Genomic DNA, 25,143 nt, shown 5'->3' with positions numbered 1-25,143 from the left:
ACAGAGAATCCTTGCAAGGATGAACAGATTCGTTACCTCAAGCACAAAATATTATCTTTTTATCTTTACAACAAAATTCTTTTTCCCAATAGGCAGAACAGAGTGAATTTAGTGCATGGCAACAAGCAGCAGGCCTTCACAAATCAGAATTCATCTTTCTTTCTGCCTGCATTAACTGAACAAAACCTGGGGCTTACAGGAGTCTTGTCTTAAGCCCTATTGAGCGAATATCAATTTTGAAAAGCTGTTCATCTTCCTCAGGTGGCAGTCTGCGGGGGAAGTTTAAAGATGCTGCAACCCGCACCGTTGTGTATTTTCCAATTCTTAACAGGTGCTCATCAAATTCCAAACCTAGCAAACCAACACAAATTTGCTGAGGAAGATGGTAATGGAACAGTAAGTATAACCCATGGCAGATAAATAATGCAAAATCCAGCATTCTTGATTTATTATGCCAAATTATGCTGATTCCAGGTGAGGACATGAATTAAGCATACCTCCAGGTGTAAGGTGGAAACCTGACCCAGTTTCATTATAGAAGTTCACCATCAATTGTGACGATGGGGAGTTCCACATAGTCTCCAGATCAGAAAAAGGAATTCTTCAAGCAATGAAAAAGAAGGCATCAGAAAAGTATCACATTATTAATCTACTAAAAAGTTAGTGGAAAACTCATAATTTCATGATTTTTTATGTCATTGTGCTTTTTTTTTTTTTTACGTTTGAATCCTTGAGAACTTCCTGAGAAACGAAAGTAACACTCCGAGAAAAGCCTCATTGTAAGAACCTGAAAATGATATTTGTGACAATGAATCCTCTGAAGTATGAGCATATGCTTGCATGAGTACAAACACTCAATAGGAATTTCACATTCTGATGGTTTGAAGGCCACAACTGGGACTAAGGTGTGTCTCTCAATAGTCTTTGATTCTCAACAATTTGTAGGTTATTATTTTCAGACAAATCCATGTAGTATCGACTTGACTAAGCAGCCCCACTTTATGAAGATGGAGTAGCTCTACATACTTGGAGTGCAAGAGTATAATTTGTCTAGGTGGTTTCCTCGAAGAACATCAACTTTCAATTCAAAGGCTTCTTTGACTGCCTAATGGAATCGTGTCATGCTGAGCCTTTCTACAAATAATCATGCTCTAATGACACATCCACAAGTCTTCACCTTCTATTTGAACTCTTGAATTTCAGTTTTTTTGTTTGGACAAGAGTGTCATCAATTTTTAGTAATTAAGTTAAATTGCACCTTTTGTTTTGGAGAATGGGGGGTTGTACTGCACTTGTCCACTTACTAACCCTATTTCACTACCACACAAACAAACAACCTCAGCGTAATAAATCAAGACATTTTATTGAGCCTAAGAGAAAAGAAAGATGCCTAGAAGAAGAGCACAGCACAAACCCAAAAATTTCAACGTGGCTTGGCTGTTAAGCTACATCCACTATAGGAGACTTCAATACTTTCTTGTTTCTTCAATTGCATTGAGTCTCTCACCCTCAGTTTGAATATTTGCTTTACAGGGTGGTGGAAGGTAACTCATGTTGCACCTTCCTACATTCAAACAATTACAGTCAAGATTCTCTTTTACAATCTCATCTGGTTTCCTACTTTGATACTTGATAGGTATTCATTACACACTGATTTTGGGAGACAACATTGGTCATAGTGCTGTCCTTCCTTTTGTTCAAACTATTTCTCTTATAATATTGTTTAACGTGGTTCGGTCTGATCAGTGGCCTACGTCCACACACAAGACAGCACAATGGTTGCTTTCACACACCTCCACCATAACAATGAGTTCTTTTACAGGTGAGAGAACAACCAAAACTTCACACACCTCCACCATGAGAGAACTAACCAAGGAAGGAGATGATAACTGTCCAAAAATAACTGGCAACATAGAAAAATAAAAAACCAGAAAAAGAGACACGTCCTTATAAATATAACTATTCAAAAAAGGGACGTGCATAAAACCCTATTCTTCAACACTCCCCCTCAAGTGGGCGTAGAGATTATAGCAGCCCCACTTGAATTTTAGCTCCTCAAGTCGTTTCATATCCAAACCTTTAGTTAATCCATGGGCAAGCTGATCATTGCTTCTAGTATATGAAGTTATAATCACTTTTTGCTGAACCTGTTCACGCACATAATGGCAGTCAATTATTGTGTTTAGTGCGCTCATGAAATACTGAATTAGCTGTAATGTGTACCACCGCTTGATTGTCACAATGCATAGAACTGATTTTTCAACTTTGAATCTTATTTCACAAATAAGAGATTTAACCCAAACAAGTTCACTCGCTGTAGTAGCCATCACTCTATACTCTGCTTCTGCACTGGATCGTGACACTGTGTGTTGTTTTTTGCTTTTCTATGTCACTAAATTTCCTCCAACAAAAACACAATATCCCGATGTGGATTTTCTATCTGTGCTGTCAGCCCAATCAACATCTATGAATCCTCTAACATCAATATTTCCATTTGCCTTGTACCATAATCCTTGTCCTGAAGAGCCTTTCAAATATCTCAAAATTCTATCAATAACTTTCATATGTATATTCTTAGGGGAATGCATAAACTGATTGACCCGACTAATGGCAAACGATAAATCAGTCTTCCAACCAATCGTTGATATCTAGAAACATCTCCCAAAGCTTCATCATCTTCTACATCCAATTTTATGTAGGGTTCAATAGGTGTCAAGGCAGGTTTAGCTCCAAGTTTTCATGTCTCCTTGAGAAGATCAAAGGTATATTTTCTTTGAAACATAAAGATGTCTTTCTTTAATTTAGATATTTCTATCCCAAGAAAATATCTCAACTTTCCCAAATCTTTTATTTCAAAAGTTTGGTGAAGGAATTGTTTGGTGGTAGAAATATGGTCATGATCATTTCCGGTTACAATAATATCATCTACATAAACAAGAATTATCACTATTGTCTCTCCAGCCCTTTTGATAAATACTGAGTTGTCTGCAAGACTGCGCTTGAATCCTCTATCTTCTAAAGCAGTGCTTAGTTTTTGATGCCATGCACGAGGAGATTGTTTAAGACCATATATAGACTTTTTGAGTTTGCACACTAAGTTTAGTTTTCCTTCTTGTGGGTGCCCTGGAGGTAATTGCATATATACTTCTTTGTTCAAATCACATTGTAGAAACACATTTTTCACATCTAACTAAAACAGTTCCCAATTGAGATTGCAAGCAATGGATAAAATAATTCTGACAGTGTTCATTTTAACAACGGGCACAAATGTTTCATCATAGTCCAATCCATGAGTTTGAGTGTAGCCTTTTGCTACAAGCCGAGCTTTGTGTCGCTTTATGGTACCATCACTATGATACTTGGTTTTAAAAATCCACCTACAACAAATCACCTTCTTATCATTTGGCATTTGAACCAGTTCCCAAGTGTTACTTTTGTGAAGGGCATTTAGCTCTTCATTGATCGCTTCTACCCAAACACAGTTCTTCATAGCTTCTTGATAGGAATTTGGATCAACAACTTTAGATATATTGCTCAAGTATGCAACTTGCTTGGATGATACCCGATCATAGCATAGATAATGATTAATTGGAAATATTTGAGTAGAATAAGTAACATAGTCTTGCAAATATCTCGTGAGATCAACACTTGGTTGGTTTCTAAATCGAAGCACCGATATCCTTTTTTTGATGAAGAATACCCCAAGAAGACACACCGCTTGGCTCTTTGACTTAACCTGTCAGATCCTTTGCATTTGACAAAAACTACACACCCAAAAGTCCTAAAGTGTGCAATTTTGATAGGTCTGTTCATAAGTATTTCCATTGGAGATTTATTATTCAAATGTCTTGAAGAAAGCCTGTTTATAATATAACATGTTGTCATAACTACATCACTCCAAAACCTTTTTGGTATTGACATTTGGAATAGTAATGAGCGAGTTGTTTCTAACAGATGTCTATTTTTTCTCTCAGCCACCTCGTTTTGTTGAGGAGTATCCAAACATGTAAATTGATGAGTAATGCCATGCATTCTCTCAAATTGATCAAATTCTTGATTTTTGTATTCAGTTCCATTGTCTGTGATCTCAGGACCTTCACACGAGCATTATACTGAGTTTCAATCATCCTAAATAACTCACAAAACTTTGAAAAAACTTCATTTTTAGATTTCAGCAGGTACAACCATGTTATTTTAGAACAATCATCAATGAAAGTCACATAGTAACGATATCCACTATAAGAATCCACAGACGCAAAGCCCCAAACATCAGAATGCACTAAAACAAAGTGTTAGTATGATTTTCTATAGTACCAAATGGTAATCTAGACATCTTGGCAAATTTGTAAATGTCACACAACTACAAATTAAAGACTAACTTAGGAATTAGAACTTTCAAAGTTTGACTTGACACATGTCCAAGTCGCCGGTGCCATAACTCTCCATTTGATTTAGAACTTGTGACCAATGCACTACTTGTGTTGTCCAACCAATAAACATCATGGCGTAATTCTCCCTTACCAATCATCTTCCTCGTCGCAATGTCCTGAATAATCACATCAGTTGGAGAGAAAGTAACACAACAATTAAGTTCTCTTGTAAGTTTCGATATAGATAACAAATTAGAATTCAAATTTGCCATGTGTAGAATTTTGGAGCTAATTTGGCATGGCTTCTTGCTTGATAGACATGTGCTTTAGCAATTTTGAAATCTTTTCTAAGACAGTTGTAGCATCATTAGTCTCTTTAGATTTGGTAGCAGCCACTTTTGCCGAGGATGAAGTTTCTCTAGATTTTTCAAACAGTGACTTCTTATGTTCTGGTCTCTCATTCAAATCCCAACATCGCTCGCGCAAGTGTCCCTCCTTTTTACAAAAAGTGCAAACTTTCTTCATTTTTCCTTTCCATCGGTTAAACACATTCTGTCTCTTAGCAGCCACAAAAGCAACTTTATCATCAGATTCTTCCCCCTTTGGCAGCGAGGGAATCATGACCCTGCTTCCTTGATTTATCACTCATTAATAAAGAACAAATGATGGATAATGACAACAGTGATGTATGCACAAAAATCTGCTGCCGTATTGGTTCATATTCTGTACCAAGACTGTTAAGCAATTGAAAGATTTTTTGCTGCTCACGTAAACGATCTCTGGTTTGCAGACTTTCAGTCATATCAACTAAGTAGTCTAACTCATCCCACAACCCTTGAAGATCACTACGATGTTCACTGAAACTGGTTTTCTGATCTTTCTTTATACTATAATTTTTTTTTTGACAAATGAAACATCCTAGCAATATTGTTTTTCTCACTATACAGCTCTTTGGCCTTTTTCCAAATTTGTGCAGCAGTTTCAACAAAGAAAAAACCTTGTTGAATTCTAGGTTCCATAGAATTCATCAACCAAGACTGACCATGTGATTGTTCATCTTCCACTCTTTGTAGAAAGAGTTATTCTCACCTGGTTTTGGGAGGTCACAGTAACATATTCAAATTTTGATTTTCCACTCAAAAATAATGTTGCTGATTTTGACCATGCAAGATAATTTATCCCATTGAGAAGCACCGACGTGATTTTAATAGTAGGATTGGGTTGCTCTTGAACAACAATCTTCTCAATGATTCGATTGTTGCCTGTCTCAGCCATGATGTTCACAGAGATGAGAATAAGGAGATCAGGTCTGCCCAGGCATCGTCCAGGGCCAGCAATCACTCGCCGAATTTTTAAAAAATCACCTCCAACTCAGAAAAATTTGAAAATTGGACAGGAACTCACTGACGGGGTGAAGAGTGGACGCCCTAGTTTCAGCTCCAAATGAACACTGGAGAGAAATCGCGTGAAGATTTCTTCTCGTCTTCTGGTTGTTCCTCAAGTTCACAAGAAGCTACAGAAACCTGCGGTACTTGTAAAATCCACCGTTTTTTGCAGGATCATCCAAAAAATCTGAAAATTTGTCTAAAAATAGTAGACACCAGCCCGAATCCAACGCACCCTTGCTCGACCCTTGAATCAACCCCAAAGAGAAACGCGTGAGAGAGAAAGTCACGCCTGGATAGAGTCGCAGGAAAACTTCCAGCGACAGATAGTCGTTCAAAAATCTGTATCTCCGCAACGACTGCTCCAAAAAATTTGAAATTTTGCAGGCGATTCTAACGAGCCTATGCTTGACGCTTTCTGACACCGGAGCTGACAGCGCCGGTAGCCGGAATCCGGTGAAGTTTTTGAGTTGGTGTGTCTGCTTGACTCATCGATAGAAAAACACAGAAAGCTCTCTGAAACTTAGGATCAAAGCCTCAACAACCTCAGTGGAAATGCTACACGCTTTGATACCATGTTGAAGTAAGAGAGAAAGAAGGATAGAGCAAGCACACAAAGTTTAATGTGGTTAGGCCTGATCAGTGGCCTACGTCCACACACAAGACAGCACAATGGCTGCTTTCACACACTAATAACAATGAGTTCTTTTACAGGTGAGAGAACAACCAAAACTTCACACACCTCCACCATAAGAGAACTAACCAAGGAAGGAGATGATAACTGTCCAAAAATAACTTCCAACATAGAAAGATAAAAAACCAGAAAAAGATACACATCCTTATCAATATAACTGTTCAAAAAAGGGAGGTGCATAAAACCCCTTTCTTCAACAAATATCCCTTCCATTTTGATTTTTCCTTGATTCTAGAATCCAAATCCCAACTACCTTCCTTGTCCATGCTTGGTGCTGTTTGATCATGAGTCTTCACACCCCCCTACAAGCTGAGCAGTAAGAGTTGCACATTCAGCTTAAACCTGAATTTATTGAAGATATCAGTGCTGAGGGTTTAGTGAGAATATAAGCAGTCTAAGCTTTTGAAGCTAGATGCTGAACTTGGATTGATTTGTTTACCTTGTTGAGAACAAAATAAAACATCTCTTTCAATGTGTTTGATTCAATTGCAAAAGGTAAGATGATCTGCAAGAAAGTTATAACCTATGTCACATAGGTACGGGTGCGGGTGCCGGTATGGGTGCCGGTACGGGTACCGGTGCGGGTACGGGTACGAATCATTTTCCAAAAACTTGGGTGTGGGGGTACGGCCGTACACACACATATATATATAAATAAATAAATACATAAATATATATATATATATATATATATATATATATATCAAAAAAATTATAAACAAAATAGTATATTCATAAATCATTAAATCATGATCCAAAATTTGTAGATACTAAGAATTTCAAGACAAAAATTCTGTCATTTGGGAGTTCCAAGGGGCAAAAAGGCAAGGAATGAGAGGGGCAAGGGGGGGAGAGGTGAGAGGATGAGAAAGGCAAGAGGGGTGAAAGGGGCGAGAAGGCAAGGGACGAGAGGGGTGAGGCAAGAGGGCAAAGGCATCGTGCGAGAGAGAGGGAAAAAAATGGTTTTTTAAAACGTGCAATGGACGATTTTGGACTCAGTCAACTTTAACCGAGTCTGAAAATGGTCGGATTCGACCTCGGGTACTTTGACCGTACCCGACACGGCCAACGCCACACCCAGGCCGTACCCGACGCCGTACCCGTACCCGTGTTAAGTCTGTACGCATCAATGTAAAGGGATCGGGTCTGGATCGGGTCTGTTCAGACCCGATCCACTTCGTTTTTATGTCTTCACGTCTAAGTGGTGGCACCTCTTGTAATTACTTCATGTTTTATTCCTCTTTTTGTTGTAACCTAATTAGGTTTATGTTTTAATAATAGAGATCAAGCATAGTGTGGCTGCATTGGCCGCCGGTTCTCTTACGTTCATTGCCTATTCTCCATCCTCCTTATTTTCAGACGGAGAGACGTGATTCGGTGATGTTTTAGTGAAGATTCTCACATGGTATCAGAGCCAGGTTACATCGTCCTCCGGTGAGTGATTTCTTCTTGGAGTATTCTGCCCTAAATCTTATTTTCTGCCGTGCTTGGAGTATTCTGCCCTAAATCTTATTTTCTACCGTGGTTATCCTCAAACTCTGTTTCTGCCCTTAATCCCACGATTTGCCCTAATTTCTGTTGCCCTAAATTCTGTTTTTTGCCCTAAGTCACACGGTTTGCCCTAATTTCTATCGTGACCTCTAAAATTCTGCCCAAATCGTCTGTTCTAATCCTCTTTTTCAATCATGGACCAGCCGGCTCCCTCTCTTCTATCCTCTAGTTTTCTCTCACAACTCATCTCTCAAAAACTGAACCATAGTAATTATTTGACTTGAAAACGCCAAATTGTCCCATTTATTAAGAGCCATAGACTGTATGGGCACATCGATGGGACTACTCCAGCACCTCCAAAGTATGTTAACCGTGAAATAAAGAAGACAGTCGTGGGAGATAAAGGTGTTGGGGCCTCGGCTGGAAGTGAAATCAGTTTTGAATATGAAACTCTTCCTGAGAGCAATCCCGAATATGAAGTTTGGCTGGCTCACGACCAGTCTCTTGTTGCTTATATCACTTCTACCTTGTCAGAGGAGGTATTGATGATGATTTAACTGCCCTAGAGTTGTGGTCTACCCTTGCTACAACATATTCTCAAGTCTCGGAAGCACGTTTTCTACAATTAAGAAGGCAATTTCAGGATATCAAGCGTGGGACGCGTACAGTTTTGGAGTATTTGAATGAAATCAAGAGTGTTAGTGATCAGCTTGCTGCAATTGGACATCCCGTCAGCGACAAAGACAAAGTCCAACAAGCCTTGAGTGGACTGGGAACGGAATTTGATATTTTTTGCACAGCCTTGGAAGTCTTACCTGTTCTCCCATCTTTTGAAGATCTAAAGGCCAAGCTTTTTCAACATGAAGCTAGTCGAGTTCAACGACATAATCTGGTTCCTTCCAACAGCCACAATGTATTGATCACAGGAACTCACGCACTGCAAGGAAATCGCACTCGTTCTTGGACTCCTCAGACAGGCATGGGAAGAGGGATTCTCCCAACACCGCCAGGCATGAATACTACCTCTGCCACATCTAGGAGAATCCCGACATGCTTCTATTGCAACAAGAAGGGGCATGTAAAATCAGAATGTTGGCACAATCCTCAGAACAAGAATAGTTAGGTCAGGCGCGAGAATAGGACAGTAGCGGGGTCAGCTCCATCCTCGTCTGGATCAAATCCAACTTCAAAGGTTTCAGCAGACGTGCAGCAACTTCTAATGACAGCCTTATCCAAACTTAACTTGAAGCAAAATGAGCAAGGAGAGTGGTATGTGGACTCTGGAGCAGCAGCCCACGTTACTGGTGACACAGGTAATCTCTCTAGTGTTTTCCCTTATTTAGATCAAAGCTCAGTAGTCACGGGAGATGGTTCCCATCACACAATATCGCACATTGGAAATGCACAAATATCCATGGGTTCTTCTTCCATTCCATTAAAGAATGTCCTTGTTGTTCCAAGTGTCAAGAAAAATATTATCTCAGTGTCCAAACTTATTGATGATACTCACTCCTCTATTGAATTCACACCATCTTCTGTTTATGTCAAGGATGCTCAAACCAAGAAGACATTCGCTGAGGGCACTCGCAAAGGAGATATGTATGTCCTTGAAGAAGCTCCAAAGCTGTCCAAACCTCACCCTCCAGATTCATGTTCTTCAAGTCATAATGAAGTCAATGTCGCAGAATATAATAAGCCATCCATTTGGCATGGTCGGTTAGCTCATTGTAGTCAGTCTTTTGTTCGAAGTCTTGTTGCAGACGGACTCTTAGATAAGTCCAGTCTGAGTTCAGTCTGAGTTCAGTTTTGAGTCCAACATGTGCTCGAGTTGTCATCTTTGTAAGAGCCATGCTCTTCCTTTTCAGTCAATTAATAAAAGAGCTTCAAGGATTTTTGACACCATATATTCTGATGTTTGGGGGCCTGCTCCAATTCCCTCTTCTTCTGGGAGTAGGTACTATGTCATTTTTATAGATTCATATTCTCGACATACTTGGATACACTTCATGAAACACAAATCTGAAGTTTTCCGTTTGTTTACTCAATTCCATGCCTTGGTTCGAAATAAATACTCCAGTAATATTGTGCATTTTCAATGTGATGGTGGTGGTGAATTTATTTCTAATGAATTTACTGAGTATCTACTAGATAATGGGATCACTAGACAGATTTCATGCTCACATACTCCTCAGCAAAATGGAATTGCTGAACGGAAACATAGACATATTGTTGAAAGCGCGCTCCGCATGATGCATGACACAGACTTACCCATGACATTGTGGACTGAGGCTTTTCATACGGCTGTGCATGTTATAAATCGACTGCCATTGGCTTTGCTTGATGGCAAATCCCCATATTTTTTATTACATCAAGAGCAGCCTCGCTATGAGGAATTGCGTGTTTTTGGATGTGTTTGCTATGTGCATGTTGATGTTTCCTTACGTAACAAGTTTCAAGATCGTGCTATTTTGTGCAGATTCGTAGGGTATGCAGAAAACTACAAGGGTTATAGATGTTACAACCCTAAAACTGGGCGTGTTCATATTTCACGGCATGTTGTTTTCGATGAAAACAGGTTACAAGATCCCAAGGCTACTTGCATGACACTCAAGGATAAAAATGAGATTTATGATACTTGGCTGCATGCTGAAATCCTAAGACAAGGGACTGACTGTTTGATTGAGCACGAGGAGCAAGATGTTAATGAGGCTGAGACACTTGTGAGAGATTCCTTGGACAGCATGCCCTCATCCTCACAACCCCATGATTCACCTATACATAGTCGGTTCTCAGGCCTTGTGTACTCTAGGCGATCAGCTCCTAATGCAGCCCCACGTCAGTCCCAACGTGTGCGACATCCCATTGATCGGTGGGTAAGTTATAACAACTTTTCTTTAGATTTTCAGTTGTTTATGACAGAAGTCAGCAAGAAGGTCGAACCAAAATCCTATCACCATGCAAGTAAGGAAAAATGTTGGGTTGAAGCTATGAATGAGGAAATGGCAGCATTGCATGAGTGTCAGACTTGGCAGATTGTCCCTCGTCCAACTGATAAGAATGTTGTGGGCTCCAAATGGGTCTACAAACTGAAATATAAGCCAGACGGTAGCATTGATCGACATAAAGCACGTCTTGTGGCCCGTGGTTTCACACAACAATATGGGGAAGATTATGATGAAACATTCAGTCCGGTTATCAAGATGGGCACAATACGTGTGATTATTTCTCTTGCAGTCTCATATGGGTGGCCTCTTTATCAGTTAGATGTCAAAAATGCTTTTCTACATGGGATTCTTAAGGAAGAGGTATACATGGAGCAACCTCCCGGCTACAATACTCATGATCCTCAAAAATGGGTTTGTAAGTTACACAAGTCTTTATATGGGCTGAAGCAAGCTTCTAGATCATGGTTCGATCGGTTTTCTCATCATATACAACAAGTTGGTTTTCTACGAAGCTCTCTAGATCATTCCTTGTTTATGTATCATACCGAAGAAGCTACCACTTGGTTACTTATCTATGTTGATGATATTGTTATAACTGAGAATTCTTCTTCTCATATATCTTATGTTAAGGATCTGTTGCAGCAAGAATTCAAGATGAAAGATCTCGGCGAACTTCGGTACTTCTTGGGTGTTGAACTTGATAGAGCAAATGATCGATTGACTCTTACGCAGCATAAGTATACTCTTGATATTTTGGACAGGGCAGGTATGATTAATTGCAAACCCATAACTACTCCTAGTGTTCTAAACACTAAATTGGCTGCCTTTGATGGAACTGCTGCCTATTCAAATCCTACCTTCTATCGCAGCATTGTTGGTATGTTACAATACCTTACCTTTACGCGCCCAGACATAGTCTATGCTGTAAATCAGATCTCTCAATTTATGCATGCACCCACAGAAGGACATATGGATGCTACTAAGCGGATCTTACGGTATCTCAAAGCTACTCTTGGGGATGGATTGTTCTATACAAAGTGTCCCAATGTTTCTCTTGGACATAGCATATATACTTATACTGATGCAGACTGGGCAGGAGATCCTGATGACCGACGCTCAGTTTCAGGTTTCTGCCTTTTTCTTGATTCTAATCTCATTTGTTGGAGCAGTAAAAAGCAGCGTGCCGTTGCACGATCTAGCACTGAGGCAGAGTATAGAGCAATGGCTGCAGGGACAGCTGAGGCATCATGGTTACGACATTTGCTTGGAGAGCTTCATCTACCTATTGTTCAGTCCTCATTGCTATGCGACAATCAAAGCGCCATCAAAATTGCCTTCAACCCCATTTTGCATAATCGTACCAAGCACATTGAGATTGATCAACACTTCATTCGTCAGAAGGTTGAAGAAGCCGAGATATTGCCTTCTTATATATCCACCAGTGAACAAATAGCGAATCTTTTTACCAAAGGTCTTACAGGGCAGCATTTTTGGGATTTGAAAAACAAGTTGTGCATGATCAAATCTCATGCACAACTTGAGGGGGGCTGTTAAGTCTGTACGCATCAATGTAAAAGGGATCGGGTCTGGATCGGGTCTGTTCAGACCCGATCCACTTCGTTTTTATGTCTTCACGTCTAAGTGGTGGCACCTCTTGTAATTACTTCATGTTTTATTCCTCTTTTTGTTGTAACCTAATTAGGTTTATGTTTTAATAATAGAGATCAAGCATAGTGTGGCTGCATTGGTCGCCGGTTCTCTTACCTTCATTGCCTATTCTCCATCCTCCTTATTTTCAGACGGAGAGACGTGATTCGGTGATGTTTTAGTGAAGATTCTCACAACTCGTACCGGTGTCGTACCGGTACGGTACTGGTACTGCTCCTTTGGAGCAGTACCCGTGTTACATAGGTTATAACTCATATTATCATACCCAATAGTTGGAATCGAAGGAATTGGAATTCCTAGTTCTGACAAAAGAGATGCAATCCAGGCTATCATGGCAGCAACATGTGCTCTGCCTCTGTATTCAGTTTCCATACTGGATCAAGAGACCACCAGTTGTCTTCTAGGACTCTACCACACTAGATTTGAACCAAGAAAAGCAGCATATACAAATGTAAATTCCCAGTCAACTGGGCATCCGACCCAATTTGCATCAATGTGGATGTGAATATTTTGATCTTTGAGAGGGAGACACAAGGAGGTGATAATGAATAGAATGCTACAATTATCTCAAAATTCTCTAACAGCTCCGCACTGTACAGTGATCCACTTGTGCATGAATTGACATACCCAATTCACGCAAGGAGATCTTGGGCTGAATCATAGAAAGATATTGTTTTCAGAAACCAGCTGTAACTCCTTCCAGAGGGTGCAACACTCAATCACTCCAAAACACAAGTGTAGACGCAAATCGACACCTTACAACAACAAATCTCTTCAACAGTGAGTTGAACCATGCACCAATGTGCCATAAACCTGCTGCCAATGCAGCAGCAAGAAGCACATAAACAAGGCACTAAGGCCTACTAGAGAAACACACCACAAAAGAGCACCAAGGCCCAACAGCTCACAACAGGGCACCACAGCCCAACAAGAAAGCTACTGACTGAATGAAGAAAAACTTTATTCAAGAAAGAATAAGGGCCTGTCAAACTGCCTCAACTATTTACAAAGTTAGATAGAATATGTATACATGTATAGGGCAAGGAGTTAAGGGAACTAGCCATTGGACTATTTCCAAGGCTCTAAATGAGCTGTTGGAGGTAACCAACGGCTATCTCCACAGGCACAAGAAAAGGAGAAAAAACAATTACGTAAAAAAGGAAAAAAAGAAAATTACAAAAGAGTCCTATATGAATGCAAACATAAACAAATACATATAGTATTCACATAAAATCTAACAATTGTAGTGCTCCAATGGTGCTTCCTGCTTCCATAAAGAGTAGCATTGCCATCTCTTGGCTATCCTTATCAAAGAGATTGGTTGAAATAGCCATCAGTTTTGCTTCAATCATGTTTTTTTCTCTTCAATATATCAAGTATGTTCTTTCATTGAGATAAGAAGAGACCTTGCTATGTCGCTTCTATGCTTACGAAATAGTGCAACCTGCCTAGATCTTTGACAGCAAACCTGTCCTTGATGGATTCATTAAGATGCTCAACAAATTTAGTCCTGCGGCTAGTCACAAGAATATCATCCCCATAAATGGAGATGAAAACCAATATGTCCTTTTTTTCCTGTAGACGAAAAGTGAAGGATCAATTTTGGAGCTCAAGAATCCTAACTCTATTAGTGCTAGTTTTACTTTTTGAAACCATGCCCTTGGAGCTTGCTTTAAGCCATAGAGGGATTTGTTCAACTTGCACACATAGGAAGGATTTTGTTTGCCAATGAACACTAGCGATGGTGTCATATGCAGTTTCAAAGAAAGAGCCATTCGAAAAGGGATTGCTAACATTTAGTTGCCTTATGATCTAACCATGACTTATAGAAGTAGTGTTAGAATATGTTGTTGTGGGAACCGGGTCCATATCTGGACCCGGTTTTATGGGGTGCGGGTACCGAGGCGGGCTCGGTACCCTAGGCGGCTTCTCCTCTCTTCCTCTTTATATTGTCACTTATGTTTAAGTGTTGAATTAAGTGAAATATAATTTTCTCTCTCCTAGGGTTGCGGTGAGCCCCTAGGTCAGAGCTTCCCCGTGGTTTTTCACCTCTTTCTGAGGTTTTCCACGTATATTGTGTGTTCGTTCTCTACTCTCTCTTTGTGGTTCGTGTTTCTACATGGTATCAGAGCCAGCGAAGTTGGAGAAGAGTTTTTTTTTCCCGAGGGATCGTTAGACGTGGAAGTTTTTTTCGTCGCCCGACGCCGTTGAAGTTCCGGCGCCGCTGCTGCCCTTGTGACGTCGCCCTGCTCTGCCGCCGCCGTCCTCTGTTGCGCCTCCGTAGTCCTCCGTTCGGCCCGTTCTTGGTTTTTGCCACCGTGGGTGGCCTCTGTTTTGCGTCGTCGCCTGCCTTCCGTCGCCGCTGCCTCATTCCCGCCGCCGTCGCCGCTGCCTCATTCCCGCCGCTGTGCCTCTTGTTGCTGTGTGCTTGTTTGTGATGGCAGAAGCGATGGGGACTCAAAAAGATGCCGTTCTTGACGCGGGCAGCGCCTCCAAGACTGAGAACGTGCCGATCCATGTCACTTCCATCCGTCTGACCAAGGACAATTACCTATCTTGGTCTGCCGCTCTCGAGATTGGGATTACTAGCCGTGGGCGTCTCTCTTACATCACTGGCGACAAACCTGCGCCCATCAAATCTGATCCTCAATGGGCGACGTGGGCGTTAGAGGACAGCCAAGTGAAGGTGTGGATTATCAGCTCCGTGTCCTCCGATATCCAGCCCCTCATTCTGCGAAAGCCGACCTCTTTTGATATGTGGACTGTGCTTGCAAAGATGTATGGTCGCAAGAAGAGACATCTGCGCACCTATCAAATTAAACGCAGTATTTACTCCCTGACACAGGGTGATTTGTCTGTTGTTGCCTTCTATGCTGCCCTGAAGACCAAATGGGAGGAGCTAGATTATCATGTGACTGATGAGTGGAAGTGCGGTTCAGATCATTCCCTCTACTGGGAAAAGGAATGGATGGACCGTACGTTTCTGTTTCTGGGAGGCCTGCGGGATGAATTTGAGTCTATTCGTAGCCAAATTCTTAATGGTGATGAGATTCCGGGGATAGAGGAAGTATATGCTCGTGTTGAGTCTGAAGAACAACGTCGCCAGGTGATGCATCTTGACACCGGTCATGGCCCTTCTGCCTTTGTCAGCCGTGCCTCAAAGACTGGGCAGCGTCCTGCCCGGCATTGCACTCATTGCAACAAGTTGTGGCATTCGGTGGATTTCTGTTGGGATCTTCATCCCGAGAAGAGACTGGTCAGAGGTCGTCCTCCCTCTGGCAAGCATAGCCCTTCTGTGTCTGATTCCAGTCAGAGCAATCATTCTAGTGGTGCAAAGTCCAAGTTGTCCCCTGCTCAACTCAAGGAGTTACAAGCATACATCAACCGCCTATCTACTACCCCTGAGGAGTCCTCCACGTCTAAAGGGGCTCAGCTAGCCCAAGCCCTCGTTGCCTCGACTGATCAAGGTAACCCTTCTCTTGGTGATTGGATTGTTGATAGTGGAGCCACTCACCACATGACAGGGGACTCTAAACTCTTTCAAGAATATCAACTTTCCTCTGGCAAGCAACGCGTGTCTATGGCAGATGGGTCTTCTATCTCTGTGGTTGGGAAAAGGAGCTTGTCCCTGTTGAACAAATACCGTCTCCACAATGCCCTGCATGTTCCAAATATTCCTGTGAACTTACTCTCTGTCAGCAGTATTACTAAAGAATTAAACTGTAATCTGATTTTCTCTGTTGATCACTGTTCCCTGCAGGACTTGGTGACGGGGAAGAAGATTGGGATTGGTTCGGTTACTGATGGGCTCTACAGGCTGCCGGTACAAGTTGCTTCAGCATTGATTTCTGCCACGAGTGGTCACTTGTCTGGTGTGAACGATAGATCTACTGTTCTGCGATGGTACGAGCGTCTTGGACATCTCCCCTTCCAGTTAATAAAGAAGTTGTTTCCTCATTTGTTTGCTTCTGTCTCCATTGACTCCTTCGCTTGTGAAGTGTGTCAATTGGCTAAACATGTCAGGGCTTCGTACCCTATTTCATTGAATAAAACCACTCATCTGTTTGCCTTAGTTCATTCCGATGTTTGGGGTCCTTCTAGAGTACCCACGTGTGGTGGTTGTCACTATTTTTTGACGCTTATTGATGATTACTCTAGATGTACGTTGGTGTACTTGTTGCGAGAACGTAGTGAGGTTCCAGCAGTTGTGAAAAACTTTGTTGTCTTTGTTGAGACTCAATTCCATACAACTGTTCAAGCTTTCCGTATGGATAATGCAAAGGAATATGTCTCCCAATCCCTTGATGATTTCTTGAAAGGCAAGGGTATTGTTCATGAAATCTCTTGTAGTTATACCCGTCCTCAAAATGGTATAGCTGAACGTAAAAATCGTCATCTTTTGAATGTTACCCGAGTCATTATGTTCCAACGTCATGTCCCGAAGCGGTATTGGGGTGATGCACTTCTCACTAGTGCACATCTCATTAACCGTATGCCTACTAAGGTGTTGGATGGTCAGTCTCCTTATTCTACCCTGTGGCCCACTCAGAATCCGTGGCCTCTTACTCCTCGTGTCTTTGGGTGCAGTTGTTTTGTGCATAATCATAGCCCTACTCTCAAAAAACTTGATCCCCGGTCTATTAAAGGAGTTTTCTTGGGGTACTCTTCCACTCAGAAGGGGTACAAATGTGTGGATCCCACTACTTCTAAAGTGTATGTTTCGAGGGATGTCACATTTCATGAACATGAGTCGTATTTTCCGGTGAATCCTCTTCAGGGGGAGTGTCTTGGGAACAAAGGGGAAGAGTATTCATCTAATCAGCTGATTCAGTTTATGGAGTTTTTGGATTACAAGGTTAGTCCCAGTGTGATTGACACGGTCACGGTCAGTAATGAGAAGGGCAGTCATATGGAAGGGGTCACGGTGGATGCTCAGCCCACTGTTGCCCGGGATCACTTGTTTGGCCAGGTTTATGTCAGAAAGGAGAAAGCTACAGTGAAAGATGTTGGTGATAAGGATAGAACCAATCCCAATCCTGTGATCTCCCCGGATGACCCAAGTCCATCGAATGAAGAGCTCCCCATTGCTTTGCGCAAAGGCACCAGGTCATGTACTTCTCACCCTATTCAGAGATTTGTTTCTTATGCTAAGCTCAGTACAAATTACAAATGTTTTATCACAACCTTATCCAAAGTTGTTATTCCCAGGTCGGTGGATGATGCTAAGGATGATCCCAAGTGGTTACATGCTATGACGAAGGAGATGGGTGCGTTAGCTAAGAACAAAACATGGGAAGTTGTTGATATCCCTAAAGGGACACACTTAGTTGGCTCTAAGTGGGTTTACAACGTGAAGTACAAACCTGATGGCACTGTAGATCGATATAAAGCTCGTCTGGTTGCAAAGGGGTTCAGCCAGAAGTATGGGATCGACTATCTTGAGACCTTTGCCCCTGTTGCAAAGTTGAAGACCGTGAGGGTTATTCTTGCTCTTGCTGTGCACAGGAAGTGGCGCATGGACCAGCTTGATGTTAAAAATGCGTTCTTGAACGACCATCTGGAGGAAGAAGTCTATATGAGCATGCCTCCCGGGTATGTTCAAGAGGGAAAATGTTGTCACCTCAAGAAAGCTTTGTATGGCTTGAAGCAGTCGCCTAGAGCTTAGTTTGAGAGATTAAGGATCGTTATGAAGTCTACTGGGTACAAGCAAGGAAATGGAGATCATACCCTATTCATAAAGCAGAGAGATGGTCTGGTGAGTCTTCTCCTTGTCTACGTTGATGATATGATTGTCACTGGCAGTGATGAAGAAGAAAACAGAAAGATGAAGGAGAGATTAGCTAAAGAATTCGACCTCAAGGATCTGGGTAAGCTGAGATACTTTCTGGGGATAGAGATTGCTCGATCAGAGACAGGGCTGGTTATGAATCAAAGGAAGTACACTCTTGACTTACTAAAGGAGACAGGTAAACTTGGTTGTAGGCCCTATCTTACTCCTATGGAGTCGGGGACTAAGATAAGTATCAAGACGGACACTATTCTGGATGAGGAAGGAAAAGGGCGATATCAGAGGCTAGTCGGTAAGCTTATCTATCTTACTCTAACTCGCCCTGATATCACGTATGCTGTAAATGTGCTAAGTCAATTTATGCATGCTCCCACGGATTGTCACTGGAAGAGTGCAGAAAGAGTGTTGGGATATCTAAAGAATGACCCAGGAAAAGGACTGCTGTATACTCGACAAGACAAACTTACTATTGAGGGCTACTCAGATGCAGATTGGGCAGGTTGCACTGACACAAGGAGGTCCACTACAGGGTATTGTATCTTTCTTGGAGGTAACCTAGTTGTTTGGAGAAGTATGAGGCAAGAAGTATGTTCGAGGTCTAGTGCTGAGGCTGAGTACAGGGCTGTTGCAATGGGGGTTACAGAGATGCTGTGACTGAAGATTCTTTTGACTGATATTGGTGTGGAACTGGGAGATAAAATGAAGATGTACTGTGACAACAAGTCTGCGATTAATCTTGCCAATAATCCAGTTCTACATGACAGGAACAAACATGTGGAGATTGACTGTCATTTTATCCGGGAACGCATTGACTCAAATGAGCTGATTCTGCCATATATGAAGTCTGAAGATCAAGTTGCAAACGTCCTAACTAAAGGACTTTGTACTTCTTCATACGAAAAGAATATTAGCAAGCTTGGCATGTTTGACATGTATGCCAAGCTTGAGGGGGAGTGTTAGAATATGTTGTTGTGGGAACCGGGTCCATATCTGGACCCAATTCTATGGGGCGTGGGTACCGAGGCGGACTCGGTACCCTAGGCGGCTTCTCCTCTCTCCTTCTTTATATTGTCACTTATGTTTAAGTGTTGAATTAAGTGAAATATAATTTTCTCTCTCCTAGGGTTGCGGTGAGCCCCTAGGTCAGAGCTTCCCCGTGGTTTTTCACCTCTTTCTGAGGTTTTCCACGTATATTGTGTGTTCGTTCTCTACTCTCTCTTTGTGGTTCGTGTTTCTACAAGTAGCAAGAATCATTTGGATGGTGGCAGGTTCAACCACAGGATTGAAAGTTTCAAATAAGTCCACTCCCTCATCTTGATGAGATCCTTTGGCCATTGGGCCTTATATGTCTCAACCATAGAAGATTTTGAATATTTTGAGGTGTGTATAAGGGTCCAAGTCATTCTTTTCAAGGGCCTGATATTCCTCCTCCATGGCTTGACACCAATGAGGGCTTTTACTAGCTTTATGGCAAGTGATACGTTTAGATTCAAGAGATAGGTCTTGAATAACATTTCTGGACAACATAATTGGATTGAGGACCTTAGTTTTACAGTTCCAAACATTTTTCTTGTAATCATGGTGTATCTTCTTCGTACTGGAGAGGATGTTGAGGTTCAACTGCAGTCGATTCAGGTTGAAGGTGTTGGGTTGGGATTAGCCACCAAATTGGGACTCGAAGACAAAGGTTCAGAATTGTGGGACTCATGACAGATTGGTTCATTTTGATTTTCTATGGTTTGCCGTGACTGAACACCCTCATTGAGTGGGAAAAGGTTCCAAGTTGAAATGATACTGGGTTCACTCTTTTCATTTGTGTTTAACACTCCACCTTCTTTGTGTCTTTCAAATGGAAACTTTTGCTTCCTGATCACAATGTCCCTTGATGCAATCACTTTGGACATTTCAAGATCCATACAGATGAAGCCCATGATCATTTATACCTGTCAATGAACTACCTCAATATATCATAAGGTGGAAGAGATTAAAAAAGACAGAGAAAACTGTACAGAACCCATGTTTTTGGAAGGATGTAGCCATATTGGTGAAGAGAATAGAGCTTTGCTTCAATTATTAAGATTGGTCAACAATGATGATCAATGGAAGGTAGGTTATACATATGAAACAATGGATAGAGTGAAAAAGAAAATGAAAGATACATACCACAGTAATGAGAGAAAATAGAGAATTTATTAAGAATTAATTAACAAAAGAGGAGAAGGCCATTTCTACCACCATGTTTTGTGCTGCAAGATGTTTCTTAAATCTAGTGTTCTAATATTCACACTATTTTTCAACATTAAAACTTTGACAGTAATTATGGAAACCTTATAATACTATATTATATTATTACACATTTAACTATATTTTGATAGTATTTAATAGTTCATAATGGATACATTTTTCTTATTGGCTTATTTTACCATCATGAGGTTAGTTCTAGACTAGAAAAACATCATGTGCCCAGAGCTAGACAATCATACCATGCTACAGGTTTATTTTTACTTGCCAATAGTTAAAAATCAAACTTACACTTACGTATACTGCATGTACCCAAATTGAATTTATAACAAGATATTTCTTATTGTACTACTATTACCTAATACTTCTTTTTGTCAGATCAAAATTCTCACAACATGCATTATCAGATTTTGGCGCTCTTTTGGCTGTAAAAACTAAAAACTAGACAAAAGAAATACTGCATGCCCCTTTAACTTTTGCTTTTAGGCTTTTAACGTTTTTAAAGTTTAATCAATTCAATGATGTATTCAATATAATGCTAATGATGTAATGACTTAATTATAGAATTAGAATTTCATGTGTGTTCATATATATGTGATATATATGTAGACACACGCGTACTTTTGCACACCCACACCCAAGTTTTTTCTTTTTAATTCTCTTACTTGCACCCTCATTTGCACCCTCACCAGCATCCCCACCCCGGTCATTGATGGCTTCTCACACATCTGTGACTCTTCCGTAAATGCAAACAAACACCACCACCTCTTGACCTCCTCCCTTATACTCCTTCCCCAACCAACCCCCACGCTGCTCTGCCCATGAAACCCCACTAAAGAAAAAGGAAAAAAAAACACTCGATTTATAGCCTTAATAAAGGCACTAGTAAATGATGAAACAAAATCATTAAGACAACAATGAGAATAAACATGAACCTTAGCCCTACCTACATGAGACCTTAGTAAATGATGAAACAAAAATCATTAAGACAACAATGACAATAGACATGAACCTTAGCCTTACCAATACAAGACCTTCCAGCTCTTTCTTTTCCTTCTATTAGAACCATCACACAAGATTGACATCAAGTATTCAAATTGAAATGGGCCATAAATGAGTAGAAGTGGACAAATATGCAAATGCTAGATGCCACATGATTTTCAGCCGTATAGAACAAGTGATAAGACATCTTTGTTTGTTTCAATTGCCACAGAAAAATGAGAGTAAGGACCATGGAGGGCCTACCGTGTTACTGATTGTATATTTAAGGGTCATTTGAAAAAATCTGCAGTCTAACATATAAAAGAACTATATCCCTAGTTAATAAGTAATTCAAATGGTTTTCTTTACTGATTTCCCATTCTATAAGTGCTATGTATCTTTTCACATGTTACAGTAAAAGATTAGGAAAAAGATGGAACTGAATCCAAACTCCAATGCAGAAATTGGAGGTAACAAAATCAAGACACTGAAACAGAAAATAACGAAGCCTAATAAGTAAAATATAGGTCTCATATTTCTCTAGCTTATCAAACTTAAATTGAACCCATACTTGTAATAATTGGAGCACCATGTCAAACCACTGGAATCATCACACCGACACGCAAATATTAGCAAAAGAACGGGGAAAGATGCCGGTACCTGCAGCGGATGCTAGCAGCAAGAGATGATATCCCAACTGGAAATTTCATCCGGATCTCGAAACAAGGACTGGGCATGACATGGAGGATGGCATACTTCGTTTTCAGTCGAGCTTTTGGCACGAGAACACCGCCATCGTCGTCCATTTCCACGCTGCCTCCAATTCCCAACTTCAACCAGGGAATCTCCCTAGGTCCACCTTCCGTTGCTTCTTCTTCGCATTTGGGAGGGAGGTCCCATGTCTAAAACTCATGAAATTCCAGGTAACCATTCATCAAAAAAAAAAAAGCCAAACAAATTTGAAAGAATCGCATTAGCCAACTCCCAATAAAATCAGAGACAAACAGATAAACGATCACAAAGTTCCACATTCATTCACCCAAGCACACACAACTACGCGTCAATACCCACAAATCGAATAGGCCAAATTTTCAAAATAATTGGTTCAATGGGTGATATTTTTCTGGTAGCTCTTCCATGCAGACAACACCAAAGAAAAGAAAAAGAATAACAAGGAAGAGACAAGATGGTGGTGACGACCGGCATACCTGCATGAGCTGGAGACGGGTTCGGCTGCCATGTAGGGGACCAAAGGGGGAGGAAGAACCGGGTGGTGGGGGAGAAGGACGGGATGGACGCTTGGGGAAGGAGAGAGGGCGTCTGAAGTCGAGACGGAGAAGCGTCTGGGAGGAGCGGGTGAGGGAGGCGAATGGCGAGGCGAGCAGCTTCAGTAGGCGAACGCCCAGTATCTCCTGCCCCTCCGGAGCATTTGGTGTGCAGTGGTGGGAATGGAAGGGGGAAGCAGAAGGAGCAAGAATTGGGACCTCGGAGACGGTGGGAGGGGCTTCAGAACGATAGCCCCCCAATGCTGGCGCTCCTCTCGCTTCTTGCTGGCCATTCATCGCTCCCTGCTTCTCCAATTCCTACCTCCACCTCTGGCTTCGCGTGTGTCCGGTCCCATCTGGCTTACCATGCACGTATATCAGGATGCTTTGAACTTGCTTTAAACTTCCGACGGCAAAGATCGCCAGTACATTCGACTTCGAATAAGAATTGACCGCAAGAAGCTAAACGAGCTTGGCTAAGTTCAATCCTCTTTGAATTGGTGACTTCAATAATGCCGGTAATGCTCTCAATCTAAACCAAAGTAGAGGAGTGAAGCAGAACAGGTTCAGAGACCGGTTGCATGCCCAGTTCGAGCCTGAAGGTGATATGGCTTGAGGTGAGAGTTCAGTTGCAGACCCAGATCTTAGCTAGGGTTGGGCTTCTCTGCATAGTTCCCTCAACCAACCAAGGAACAGAGGTGTGCACACAGCCCGTCGTAGGCTGGTTCTTGAGACTTTTTCACTTCAGATCGTATTTTAGACTCATTTATTCGTTATTATAGCTTCATTGGAGCTTCAAACCATTAGTGTTTTGGATGTCTCTTCCCAATCCATATTTCTTTAAACCTCTATTTGTAGATTATTGTCTTTCACTGTGGAGGGTTGATGGTTAATTGAAGTGATTCTTTTTTTTTTCCTTCCTTTTTGCTTTCTTCCTTACATATTTGATTTCTTTATTCATTAGCATAATCATCCAAGGTTTAGGGAAAATCATATATGCCTCTGAATCAAAATGGTATTAGAGTGTTGGAATTTAAATCTAGATCCACCCATGATGGACTGAATCCCAACCCACATAGCAACTCAAATGAATTGCCTAACAGCATGAACCGATCACTAAGGTGGTGTTGCTGTAGCGCATATATATGCGAGATTTTAGGAAGAGAAAATAAATGAGGCCAATAACCAAAAGGAGGAAAGAAAGTCCTTGAACGATCACGGTTGTGGAACATTGGACGTTTTTCTAAAATAGTGTGAAAAATTTGTTCCCATCGAGCACGAGAGTTAAGCATCTATCTTTTCTTCACGATCTTCTACTGAAAAGCTCAAAGGTATGCAAACTTATGCCCATATTAATTAGTTAACATGTAGTTGAATACTTTTTCTTTTTTAAAATTGGTATCAAAGCCAGGTGAACTGGCTCGGCTCTCAATTGTCTCGTGGGATTCTGGCAATGGCTGGTAAAATTGGTATCAAAGCCATAATGGTGCCCAAAGGCCAAAGGAGACTAAGATTGTGCTCTTATTTCTTTTTAAGAGGACTTCAACAGTTGAGGGAACACTGCCCTCCACCCACCAACCGGAAAGAAAAAGGATAAAGGGGGGGCGGCAATGACTGCTGCCCTCTCTATCTATGCAATAGCATGATGATGGGTGGTTAATTCAATCCATTCTTCACCCAATTCCCCTGCCTTAAGGATTACTGGAAGATGCTGATGACAACCAGAAAATTGGACCGTGGTTGTCTGCCAGGTAGCCATTGTCACTTCGTGGTGCTAAACGCCCTTGTGGCATCGTATTCTCTGCTGGTTTTTGACGAACGAGTGGGAGCTGACATGGGTACACATTCCTCTAACTTTTGTGGCCTCAAAACCAATTATTAATGGTGGTCATTTATTACTTTCACTATAAGAGCTATAGCTTACTCGGTTCATCAAAGAAGGAGGGCATCGCAAGGCGCTAGGATTAAAGTTGGCATAGATCACTGTTCTTCCCCAAAACCGGGTGGAGGATGCAGCAGCACTCAAAGATGCCTGCTACCATCTTGTGCACATTCTCCTCACTCATAAGAAACAAGGGAAGAGGTTGTGGTGGTTCACCCCCTTTTTTTTATGGGTGGATACCAACAACTTCACTAAATTTATTTTAATTTTATTCGTGTACGTATTATGATATCTCTGTGTGGTTGGTTCATGTGTTATGGTCTGAATTTTTTTAATTATATTTGAGAATCATGTTCTAGGCTCCAATTCATATTAAAAATCAGAGCTTTGGATCTATGATCAATATACTGAATAGTAATGGATTTATATTGTT

The 25,143-nt window shown here is 41.3% G+C and overlaps 1 protein-coding gene across 1 annotated transcript; it reads right to left on the bottom strand.

Annotated features, from left to right (window-relative positions):
• Positions 1–32: 32 nt before the first annotated feature.
• LOC116255162 (uncharacterized) lies at positions 33–23,303 on the bottom strand. Its single transcript, XM_031630933.2, has 4 exons — positions 22,772–23,303; positions 22,224–22,465; positions 498–601; positions 33–351 (listed from the first exon to the last, which is right to left on the bottom strand). The coding sequence occupies exons 1-4, from the start codon at positions 23,123–23,125 to the stop codon at positions 194–196; spliced, it is 858 nt and encodes a 285-aa protein (XP_031486793.1). The 5' UTR covers positions 23,126–23,303; the 3' UTR covers positions 33–193.
• Between the last annotated feature and the right edge of the window lie 1,840 nt (positions 23,304–25,143).

Source organism: Nymphaea colorata, chromosome 5 (assembly GCF_008831285.2).
Source record: "Nymphaea colorata isolate Beijing-Zhang1983 chromosome 5, ASM883128v2, whole genome shotgun sequence".
In the NCBI taxonomy this organism is placed as follows: Eukaryota; Viridiplantae; Streptophyta; class Magnoliopsida; order Nymphaeales; family Nymphaeaceae; genus Nymphaea; species Nymphaea colorata.
This window is presented reverse-complemented; position numbering and strand designations above follow the sequence as displayed.

Bases quoted from the DNA above. Each gene is read 5' to 3' on its own strand.
- LOC116255162 (XM_031630933.2), bottom strand. From the start codon at position 23,125: ATGAATGGCCAGCAAGAAGCGAGAGGAGCGCCAGCATTGGGGGGCTAT. The intron at 22,466-22,771 runs GTATGCCGGTCG...CATGAGTTTTAG, and splicing joins CCCGTCTCCAGCTCATGCAG to ACATGGGACCTCCCTCCCAA. The intron at 352-497 runs GTATGCTTAATT...TTGGTTTGCTAG, and splicing joins TTTCCACCTTACACCTGGAG to GTTTGGAATTTGATGAGCAC.